Source organism: Rhinopithecus bieti, unplaced genomic scaffold (assembly GCF_001698545.2).
Source record: "Rhinopithecus bieti isolate Rb0 unplaced genomic scaffold, ASM169854v2 scaffold_71134, whole genome shotgun sequence".
Taxonomy (NCBI): Eukaryota; Metazoa; Chordata; class Mammalia; order Primates; family Cercopithecidae; genus Rhinopithecus; species Rhinopithecus bieti.
In genome coordinates, this window is record NW_016826348.1 from 19709 (window position 1) to 31702 (window position 11994).

An 11994-nucleotide genomic window follows, 5' to 3' on the forward strand; every position below is an offset into this window, starting at 1 on the left:
CCCGGCGGCGCGGCCTCGGCCCCGGCCCCGGCCCCGGCCCCGGCCGGCATGTACCGCTCCGGGGAGCGCCTGCTGGGCAGCCACGCGCTGCCCGCGGAGCAGCGGGACTTCCTGCCCCTAGAGACGACCAACAACAACAACAACCACCACCAGCCCGGGGCCTGGGCCCGCCGGGCGGGCTCCTCGGCGTCCTCGTCCCCCTCGGCGTCCTCGTCCCCGCACCCTTCGGCCGCCGTCCCCGCCGCCGATCCCGCCGACTCGGCCTCAGGCAGCAGCAACAAGAGGAAGCGCGACAACAAGGCCAGCACGTATGGACTCAACTACAGCCTGCTGCAGCCCAGCGGAGTGCGGGCCGCGGGGGGCGGCCGAGCAGACGGCGGCGGGGTCGTGTACAGCGGTACCCCGTGGAAACGGAGGAACTACAACCAGGGAGTCGTAGGGTGAGTGCTGGCCCTGCGGCCCGATGGCCTGGGAGGTGCGAAAGCGCAGCCGGGCACACGCCCACAGTTGGGGGTTGTGAGGGTCTGGGAGTGGCCACCCCCACGGCCTGCCTTTGCTTCTGGTGCACGAGGGTGCTGCTGGCCATCCCCACCCCCCTAGTCGTCCACACCTTTCCCCAGCCCCCTTAACCGTCGCCACCCTCCGCTCTCCTGTCCTCCCTTAGTCGTCCACACCTTCCTCCCCTCCCTCTTCACCGTCCACACCTTCCCCTGGTCCCCGCTTTATCCATTCACTCTCCTCCCATCCCCCTTAGTCAAACACATCTACCCCTGACCACCACACCGCCTCCAGCCCTCCACACCTTTTTCCCCATCATCACAACTCAAGATGAGACCGCTTAGCACGGGCATATCATTCATTCCCTGAGAACATTGGTATGTGAGTGTTTTTTGATGGTGCAGGACCCGGAGGTGCTTTCCTTGCCAAGAATAGAAACATCCAGAATGCTCCTCCCCCTCCCCCAGTCCCAGACAGCAATCATGTCAGCCCTGTAAGGCATTGCCTGCTCTTGACCCTTTGGCCCATCTTTTTATTTTTTAAAAATTCGCATATCACAGATGCCCTGTCTGTGGAGAGGGTGGCGTGGATGGGTGACCGCTAAGTTTAGGCTGGGGAAGGTGGTGAGCTCTTCTGAGGCCCTGATAGAACTTTCCAGGAGTTCATGGTCCGCGGCTCCAGCTTCTCACTGTAAAGTTGTCATCCTGGCAGAGGCAGCCAATGCTTTTCATTCTAGGGGGTAGAGATTTATGCTAATGAGTGAATATTGCACCACTAGTGACTTTCTGTTTAAAGTTTAGCTGTTAGAAAATGGAATCTTACCTGACCCCTAGTGAATTATGTACATAAGCAGGGAATGTTTCCAGCTAGATCACCGTTCAGAAGAATCCCTGTGTTGGAATAGGTTACTGAGTCTTATTTGTTTTGCAAAACAAAGCTTTTGGGTCTCGTGTGTGTGTGTGTGTGTGTGTGTGTGTGTGTGTGTGTGTGTGTTTAGCTTGAGTATGGAGAACGGGCTTTCAAATTGCTTTTCATTTTTCAGATTCTGTTTTACATTGAGGGCTTCGGCATGCAAATGAAATTACCAATTAGTAATCCCATGTGAACCTTTTCCTGGATTTATTCATTCAGATCTGTCCTGCTTTGGCTGAGAGAGAGAGTTCTGTGTACCTTTTTGAAGGTCTAGATAAAATGAGTTGGTGGGTTCCATCTGCTTCCAGTGGGCTGGTGTCTGCTCTATGCTACTATTACAACTCCCACCTTTTGTGGAAAATGCAATCAAGCGTTTTAGGACTGGTGCTGTGGTACATGTCAAACCTGTCCTCACATTCCAGAAAGGGAACCCTTTGAGGATTGAGTCCTCTGTTGCTAAGCTTCAAGGGCGCTCTCCATGGTCATCACGTTTTATTAAAGGCTTGTGGTTCCATCCTGTTAGCATTTCCAAGTCTAAGCGTAAACCTGTGGTTTAGTGACAAGCAACTTGATGTTGAGGGTTTCTGGTAGTTTCATTTCATAGGAGTAAGCTCCAGTTAAGTAATCACTGTCAACGAAAACCTTGAAGTTCCTTAATTGCATTTTACTGGAGCCTCTTTGCATGTGTCTAGCAAAAGATATAAGTCCAAGATGCTTAATTTTTTTGATAAATTAGAAATTGTCCTTTCCTCTGCTTGCTATTTAATGCAGAAGATACTCTAAAAGGTTCATATTTGTACCTAGTAGAAGCAAGATGTTCTTGTTCCTGATTCAAATGTATTGCCCTCAAAGGGATTAGGAGAGGAATTTTCATTTCTCAGAGGGATTACTGTTTTAAAACTGATTGTAAACCTCTTTAAAAACTGCTTATCACTTCACCAGATTTTCCATTCTTTTGCCTCCTCCCTTAGAGGATGTCAGCAGTTAAATTTTTTTAAAAAATTGAAAAAAGAATTTCAATTCTGAGACCTCCTAGTTTCAAAAAATACATTAAACAATTCCCAGGAGTGTTAAGAGTGTCTGGGTGCTTAGAAATTCTTGCTTTGATTCATGTATCCTGAATTTTTTTTTTTTTGAGATGAAGTTTCACTCTTGTTGCCCAGGGTGGAGTGCAGTGGCACAATCTCAGCTCACCGCAACCTCTGCCTCCCAGGTTCAAGTGATTCTGCTGCCTCAGCCTCCTGAGTAGCTAGGATTACAGGTGCTTGCCACCACGCCTGGCTACTTTTTTGTTTGTAGTAGAGATGAGGTTGCTCCATGTTGGTCAGGCTGGTCTCGAACTCCCGATCTCAGGTGATCTGCCCGCCTTGGCCTCCCAGAGTACTGGGATTACAGGCATGAGCCACCGTGCCGGCCTCATTATCCTGATTTCTTTTTTTTTCTTTTTTTCTTTTTTTTTTTTGGAGACTGGGTCTCACTCTGCTGCCTAGGCTGGAGTGGAGTGATGTGATCATAGCTCATGGTATCCTCTAACTCTTGGGCTCATGTGATCCTCCTGCCTCAGCTTCCTGGAGTAGCTGGGACTACAGGCACATGTCACCACACCTGCCTAATTTTTTTATTTTTACTTTTTGTAGAGATGAGGCCTCCATTTGTTGCCCAGGCTGGTCTTCAACTGGCCTCAAGCACTCCTCCCGCCTTGGCCTCACAGAGTGCTGGGATTATAGGCATGAGCCACCATTCTCGCCAGTATCCTTATTTCTTAACTTAAGGAAATTTTTCTGTTTTTGATACAGGTATTTAAAAATATCTGAATTCAGAGTGCACCTCGATGTTTTGCTGTTCTGAGATTAAATATACTAAAACTATTACCATTGTTGTCTGAATTCTTAAGATGTGACTGATAGTTAGCTAATAGGTTAACACATTGTGTTGGTTCTTGGCCTCTGAACTGATAGTCCAGATAGGGAGAGGACACCAGAAAGCATGTGAAAAATGGACTAGAACTATGGGACAGCTATATAGTCTCTCGCAGCTGTCTTTTGTGTTCTCTGCTTCAACCAAACTGGTTGACTTATTTAGAATTCTGACCTCTTGCATTGCCTAAGTCCTTGATGTTTTTGGTTTCTCCTCTGAACTCTCAAAGGGACTCACTTCATGCTCTTGGTATAGCCCACTTACGTTTAACTTTCCTTTTATTATGTCTTCCCTCTTACACATGACATGGACATTTCTTTTAATATGTAGAGTAAGATATTGGATTTCATCTAAAGTCTTCAAAATAAAACTCTTGGGCTCACCATCTCAGATTTCTTCATGTATCTACAGACCAGGGATTTTGTCTGCTTTTAAAAAAATTTTTATTTTTTATTATTTTAAATTTTAATTTAATTTTATGGAGACAGGGTCTTGCTCTCTTGCCCAGGCTGGAGTGCAGTGGTGTGATCTTGACTCACTGAAACCTTTGCCTGGGCTCAACCCGTCCACATGCCTTGGCCTCCCAGAGTGCTGGGATTACAGGTGTGAGCCACTGTGCCTGGCCTAAATTTATTTAAAAAATTTTTTTTGAGACAGGGTCTTGCTCTGTCACTCAGGCTGGAGTGCAGTGGCATGATCATGGGTCACAGCAGCCTTGGCCTCCCAAGCTGAAGTGATCTTCCCACCTCAGCCTCCTGAGTAGTTGGGATTACAGGTGAGTGCCACCACACCTGGCTCATTTTGGTATTTTTTGTAAAGATGGGGTCTTGCCATGTTGCCCATGCAGGTCTCCAACTCCTGGCCCAAGTGATCCTCCCACCTCATCCTCGCAAAATGTTGGGATTATAGGTGTGAGCCGCTGTGCCTGGCCTTATTTATTTATTTAATTATGAATGAATGAATGAGAGGGAGTCTTGCTCTCTCACCCAGGCTGGAGTGCAGTGGCACAATCTTGGCTCACTGCAACCTCTGCCTCCCAGGTTCAAGCAGTTCTCCTGCCTCAGCCTCCTGAGTAACTGGGATTATAGGCACCTGCCACCATGCCCAGCTAATTTTTGTATTTTTAGTGGAGATGGGGTCTCACCATGTTGGCCAGACTGGTTTTGAACTTCTGACCTGCCCACCTCGGCTTCTCAAAGTGTCAGGATTACAGGCATGAGCCACCGCGCCTGGCCTGGCCTTTTATGTTTTCAGTTGGTTCCATTGATTCTCTTTCTTGGGCTTTGCTGCCCTCCAAGACTGGCTGTGGTGTAGGATGCTGTCCACCTGCTGCTGCTTGTCCATGAAAACAAGCCATAAACCCTTTTATTTGGAAAGACTTAGTTGTTGATTGCTATGGAGAAAGAGGGGATGGCAAGAAGTAGCAAATACAGAGAATTTGCAGAACTTGGTCTTGAGCCCTGGATCCAGAAACTTCTTGTGGAAGGTGCTTGGTGTTTGTCCAAGCTCATGAGGATAGGTTTCTGTTGGCTGTACTGCCAGATCTGTAGATGCTTTTTTAAGGCTTGGATGACTTGTTCAAAACAATGTTTTGGAGTACAAATTTGGCTTGGGGACATCAAGACCTTGTTGGGAAACTTGGGTTTAAGGTATAATTTCTTAAACTAGGATGGTGGGAATGGGGATGTGAAGGGAGAATGAATGTGAGAGGCATTACAGGGTAAGGATGGAGAGGATTCAGATTCGTTAAGTGGATTTAATAATCACACTGTAGCTTTGAACTTGAGTGACTGGGGAAATGTTTGTGGTGTTTTTGGAAATAAGGGCCAGAAGGACTATTGGTTTGGGGAAGAAGATAGTAGGGGGATGTATAGGTAGACCCGCTAGTGGGGAGCTGAGATTTGGAGGGCCGAGATGTAGTGCTCTTCACTGCTGTAGGGCAGTATTGTCCTGTATGTGCCATCCTCTAGTGCCCATTTTTCACCATATCGTAGTAAGCCCAAGATGTTCATGCCTTTCTTCAGCGCTGCATTAAGGCTTATCTCTGCTTGCTTCTTTCTTTCTGTTTTTTTTTTTTTTTTTAAGATGGAGTTTTGCTTTTGGTGCCCAGGTTGGAGTGCAATGGCGCGATCTTAGCTCACCGCAACCTCTGCCTCCGGTTTCAAGCGATTCCCCTGCCTCAGCCTCCCAGAGTAGCTGGGATTACGGGCATGCGCCACCATGCCCAACTAATTTTGTATCTTTGGTAGAGATGGGGTTTCTCCATGTTGGTCAGGCTGGTCTCAAACTCCTGATGTCAGGTGATCTACCCGCCTCGGCCGCCCGAAGTGCTGGGATTACAGGCATGAGCCACCGCGCCCGGCCTATCTCTGCTTATTTCTGGACAGTATTATCAGTGAGATTGGTGTTACTGCTGGGCTCCAAAGCAATCAGACATAATAAGTAGATTGAATATGAAATAATTTGGAGGCCTTGTTCCAAATGATTTGTGCTCTGTTTAATTTCTGCGCATTTGCAATTATAGCCCACAGTAATTCTTAGTGAACTGGAACCTTCAGGTTATTGCATTTTACTGATTTGGGTACTGAAATACGCTTTTAAGAAGACGTTAGGTTTTCTATAGTGTAGATTGTACACTAACAATATAATTCATATTTAAGAATGTCTCAAAATTTAGTATGCTGTGTTCAACTAACTTAACTTTATTTGTTTTTTTTGTTTGTTTGTTTTTTTCTTTGAGACGGAGTCTTGCTGTGCCACCCAGGCTGGAGTGCAGTGGCATGATCTTGACTTACTGCAACTTAAACACTCCTGGGTTCAAGTGATTCTCCTGCGTCAGCCTCCTGAGTAGCTGGGATTATAGGCACCTGCCACCACACCAGCTAATTTTTGTATTTTTAGTAGAGACGAGGTTTTGCCACGTTGGCCAGGCGGTCTCAGACTCCTGAGTCAAATGATCTGCCCGCCTTGGCCTCCCACAGGGCTGGGATTACAGACATGAGCCACTGCGCCTGGCCACTAACTTAACTTTCATTCCACAGCTTCCATCTTTTATCCAAAATCTGTGATCAGTGAACACTGTCACCATTAACCATTGACATTTCAGTGTTTGGACTCTTTTTTTTTTTCTTTCCCCCTTTGTCTTTGTGGACTCTTTCTTAACACTCATAAAGTTTTAACTATTGAAAAGCAAAAGAAACAGTGAGTGACTTTTGGAATCTGTCTACCCAGTGCTCACACAAAAGGCTTACTACATTACAGGAAAGATAGGATGGGAAAGGGATACTAGAAAATTCTAAGTCAGGGACGAGGGTGTGTATTAGAAAAATTCTGATCCTGGCATGCCAGATGGCCTTACATCTCAACTTCTTCTGTGAAATTCCTGCCAACAAATCATAGTGTTGGAAGTACAGAAGGGTCCATGGGAACAGAATTTAAGGGCTCCCTTGGTGATACTGAACTGATCAGATGGTTCTCACTTGTTCTCAGATAACCTGCATACTGAATATCACAGGAAGGGTATAGACATCATGGCTATGGTTAGATATTCTTGCACCTGCTGAAGCTGAGAAAATTAAAGTCATTTTTTTTCCTGTGGAAATTAGAAAGTCAAGCTTTTATATGATTTCACACAGCTTTCTATTCTGTCTTCTGTTGACTCTGTTAAGAGTAACATTTAGTGGTGGAAACTATTTCAGGATCACACCCACAACACTAGAGACTGTATTAATCACTCACACACACATAGGTATAGAGTAATCTTGAAGGGGCTGTAGGCCAAAGATAATGCTTTTTTGAAGAATTAGAGACTAGTTACCAGCACCTGGTATTTGCTGTTTCCTACAGACCTGACTGGACAGCTTAGAGTCTGCTGAGGAATTCAGAGGATGGCCAGTAGAATGTTCTTTCCACCCCAGAATATTTGGTAGGGACTCAGCTGCTGTGGAATGCCAAAAAGACTTTAAGTTTCTTTCACTGTTCTTAAGATTACATGTAATTGTTTTTTGTAAGAGATTATATATATTCAAGTTGAGGATGGCTTTGAGCTAGACTTTTCCTTAATTTGGAACCACACAGCAGATGATACATTTATTTCCATCTGATAAGTTACTTGATGATGTAAAAGACATTTGAGTTAAAGATTTTTGGGAAAAAAGCTGAATGTTGAGCCATTTATGTTGTGTACTGGTTCCCTATTCACTTAGATAATTTTAAGTCTGAAAACAATCTTATCATATGCACAAGAGATTTCATGTAGTATTTGGTAATTAAATTGAGGAATTCTAGCTCAAGTCATGCTTTTTGCTGAAATAAATAAATAAATTAGTGCAGAAACCTGTGTTTTCAAAAAAAATTAATGTAATAAAAGTTTCAACAAAATGGAAGCCTTTATAACCATGTTTCAAATGTTATGCTAAACCTTTTCCATTTGTTATTATATTAACCTCCTCATACATAGCCCTACTATTTTTTTTTTTAACTTTCTATTTTGAAATAATTGTAGATTTATAGGGAGTTGTGAAAAATAGTACGGAGTCCATGTTCCCTTCACCAAGTTTCACCTAGTGGTAATAGCTCACATAACTATAGTTTAATGTCAAGAACCAGGAAATTATCATTGTTACAATCCATGAGGCTTTTTTAGATTTCACCAGTTTCACATGTATTTGTGTGTGTGTGTGTATATAATAGTATGCAATTTTATCATGTGTAGATCTGGATAGCCACTCTAACAGTCTATAGTTCTATATACAGAACTACTCCATCACCTCAGGGCTGCCCATGCTACCACTTTGTAGCTGCATGCACCCTTCCAGCAACCACTAATCTGTTCTGCATCTCTGTAATTTTGCCATTTTGAGAATGTTATATAAATGGAATCATACAGAATGTAACTTTGGCTTTTTTCTTTTACCATAATTCCTTTGAGAGCCATCCAAATTGCTGCATGCATCAGTAGTTCATTTCTTTTTACTATTGAGTAGTAGTCCATAGTATGGCTGAACCACACAATTTGTTTAACGATTTACTTGTTGAAGGACATACCAGAAGGGTGGTTTCCAGTTTTTTGACTATTACAGATAAAACTGCTATAAACATTCATGTATATAAATATTTTTATATGAATTAAAGTTTTCATTTTGAGGGAATAAATGCCCAAATGTTTGGATTATATGGTAAGTGCATGTTTGGTTTTTAGAGAAACTGCTGAACTATTTGTTTTCTAGAATGACTGTATCCTCTTATATTCCTATCAACAACGTATGAGATATCCAGTTTCTCTGCATCCTGGCTAGCATTTAGTGTTACCACTTTTTTATTTGAGCAGTTCTAATATGTGTAGTGATAGCCTGTTTTGCGTTATATTAATCAATAAAAATAGCCTCATCTAATTTTAACTTTTTTATTTTAAAACATCTTGGCAGTATTGAACTTTCTCAGTGAGAAATCTCTAAAATTGTGACTTGAAAGGCTTGAATTTTCAAGTTTTTCTTTGGTTTTACTCTTAGCAGTAACATTTTAACTTTTTTTTGTCTTTGAAGTAATTTTCAGTGTTTCCTTTACATGTTGCTTTTTCTTAGAAACTAGTTATTAGCATGAAGTAGATCTTTAGTCTCATTTTCTAAAAACATAAAAAAGTAAAACTGCAGGATTTATTTCAAAATTGAGAGTCCTGTCTTTTCATATGAGGATATTTTATAGTCTGTTGGCTTGGCTATATTTTAGAGAGTAAACCTGTGGCTAGTGGTTTGTTGGTGGTGGTGGTGGTGGTAAAGTTTTCTTACAGCATTTTTGTACCTGAATAATACCTTTAGACTCTATAGAATAGATACTTGATCTTCAAATCTATCCTAGAATAAATTGTTTCATCTAAACAGCTTTGTGACCTGAGAACTGGGACTTAGTGCCTTAGTTTTCCCTTACTGGCCCTTTGTAGTCACTGTTTTGATTTAGTCAAAGTAACCTAACTCTTAGCACTGTCAGGTATTGTACATTCCTGCCAAAGCAAGAATAATAATACATAGGATTGTGTTTTAATTCTATGATTAGGTGACTTTTAGCTAATTTCCAGGAACTTGGACTTAATACAGTACTAGTGATAAGGCTTGAAATTTTAGTGTCTTTGTTCTTTAAAGTTATTCACTCTTTAGTTTCGTGTTTGTTTGGGGTGTTAGCTGAAATAACAGAGGAAAACCCCTGTAATGTCACTACCAGGATATAATTTCTGTTAATAGTTTGATGTAAAGATTTTTTGACTTTTTAATTTTTTTATGTATATATTTTATTTTTTTTCTTTCATCAATATGGACTCTTACTGTGGGCATAATTCTAATGTCTTTAAAGAGTTGGGTTTTGTTTATTTGTTTATTTTATTTTATAGAAATGGGGTCTCGCTGGGTGCGGTGGCTCATGCCTGTAATCCCAGTATTTTGGGAGGCCAAGGCAGGCGCATCACCTGAGGTCAGTGAGGTTGGTCACCAGGCTGACCAACATGGAGAAACCCCGTCTCTACCAAAAATACAAAATTAGCTGGCCATGGTGACATGCGCCTGTAATTCCAGCTACTTGGGAGCCTGAGGCAGGAGAATCACTTGAACCCAGGAGGTGGAGGTTGCAGTGAGCCAAGATTGCACCATTGCACTCCAGCCTGGGCAACAAGAGTGAAACTTTGTCTCAAAAAAAAAAAAAAGAAAGAAAGAAAGAAAGAAAGAAAGAAATGGGGTCTCACCATTTTGAAGGGTTTTGAACTCGTGGTCTCAAACAATCTTCCCACTTCAGCATCCCAAAGTATTGGGATTACAGGTGTGAGCCCATCTTGGGTTTTTTTTGTTGTTGTTGTTTGTTTGTTTTTTGTTTGCCACCATACCCGGCTAATTTTTGTATTTTCAGTAGAGACAGGGTTTCACCATATTGGCCAGGCTGGTCTTGAGCTCCTCACCTCGTGATCTTCCCGCCTCGGCCTCCCAAAGTGCTGGGATTACAGGCGTGAGCCACTGCGCCCAGCCTATTGTTCTTTAAATAAAAGAATGTTGTTTAAATAAAATAAATTTATTCTCTTACAGTCTGGAGGCCAGAACTTAGAACTGGTTTTCAGTCTGATTTTTTTTCTTCTTTGGGAGAAGGGCATCAGAATATTGTGAATATACTTTTTTGACTTAAAAAAAGTTTTCTCTGGGCATGGTGGCTCACTTGGAATTGCCTGTAATCCTGGCACTTTGGGAGAGGCTGAGGCAGGTAGATCGCTTGAGTCCAGGAGTTGGAGAGCAGCTTGGGTGACATGGTGAAACCCAGTCTCTACCAAAAAATTAGCCAGGCATGATGGTGGCGTGCCCTTGTAGTCCCAGCTACTTGGGAGGCTTAGCTGGGAGGATCACTTGAGACCAAGAGGCAGAGGTTGCAGTGAGCTAAATTCATGCCACTGCACTCCAGCCTGGGTGTCAGAGCAAGACCTCGTCTTAAAAAAAAATTTTTTTTTACTAGTATGACAAACATCTTTTCATTTCAAATATATTTCTATACCGTTTTTAATGTCTCATTGCCTTTAGAATGACCTTGTATTCATAGTACAGGTGTATGTGATATTCCATTTATTTATTTATTTTTCTTTTGTCTTATTTTTGGTTATATTCCATTGATTTAATGTACCTTAATTTATCTTACCAATTTCTTGTTGACTATTTTGTTTCCAGTCTTTTGTTTTTTGTCAGACATGGATTAAGCTGAACCTTTGCCCCAGACAACATTATTTCTTTTTTATCAGCAAAATATGCGTGTAATAAAATTAAAATTAAAAGGCAAAAAAGGTTATCCTTTATTTTCTCCTTATTTTTATTGAGATAATAATTCACATCCCATAAATTTAACCCTTTTAAAGTGTACAATTCAGTGGTTTTGTATATTAGAAGGTTGTACCATCGCAACTAATTCCAGAACAGTTTCAATAAACTCTGAACCCATTATCACTCCCCACTCCCTCACACACCCTTAATCCTGGCAGCCACATAGAGACTCTCTGTCTCTGTGGATTTCTTTATTCTGGACCTTTCATATAAGTGGAATCATAACAATTTGTGGCCTTTTGTGCTTGGCTTCTCAAACTTAGCGCAATGTTTCCAAAGGTTATCTGTGTCGTAGCATGTGTCAGTACTTCATTCCTTTTTGTGGCTGAATATTTTATTGCATATATATGTCACATTTTGTTTATCCATTCACCTGTAGAAGGATTTTTAGGTTGTTTCCATTTTTTGGCTGTTATGAATATTACTGCTGTAGACGTTCACGTACAAGTTTTTATGTGAATGTGTTTTCATTTTTCTTGGGTATATACTTAGGTAAGAAATTCCTGGGTCTTATGTTAACTCTCTGTTTAACATTTTGAGGAACTGCCAAATTATTTTTTAAAGTGGCTGTGGCATTTTATATTCTACCAGCAATGAATTAAATTTCCAGTTTCTCCACATACTTGACAGCATTTTTTTTTTTTTTTTTTGAGACGAAGTCTCGCTTTATCGCCCAGGCTGGAGTGCAGTCGCACGATCTTGGCTCACTGCAACCTCCGCCTCCTGGGTTCAAGTGATTCTTGTGCCTCTCAGCCTCCCAAGTAGCTGAGATTACAGGCACATGTCACCACACCTGGCTAATTTTTGTATTTTTTTTTTTTTTTTT

General features: G+C 42.0%; 1 protein-coding gene across 3 annotated transcripts in view; it reads left to right on the forward strand.

Moving 5' to 3' along the window:
• Positions 1-11994, forward strand: part of TENT4B (terminal nucleotidyltransferase 4B) — a 90375-nt gene that overhangs the window by 1270 nt on the left and 77111 nt on the right. For all 3 annotated transcript variants that reach the window (XM_017863421.1, XM_017863420.1, XM_017863419.1), the window contains one exon: positions 1-440. This exon ends at the window's left edge or, in 2 of these variants, runs on beyond it. In XM_017863421.1, coding sequence (XP_017718910.1) covers positions 1-440 — 440 coding nt within the window. The remainder of the gene's footprint in view (positions 441-11994) is intronic.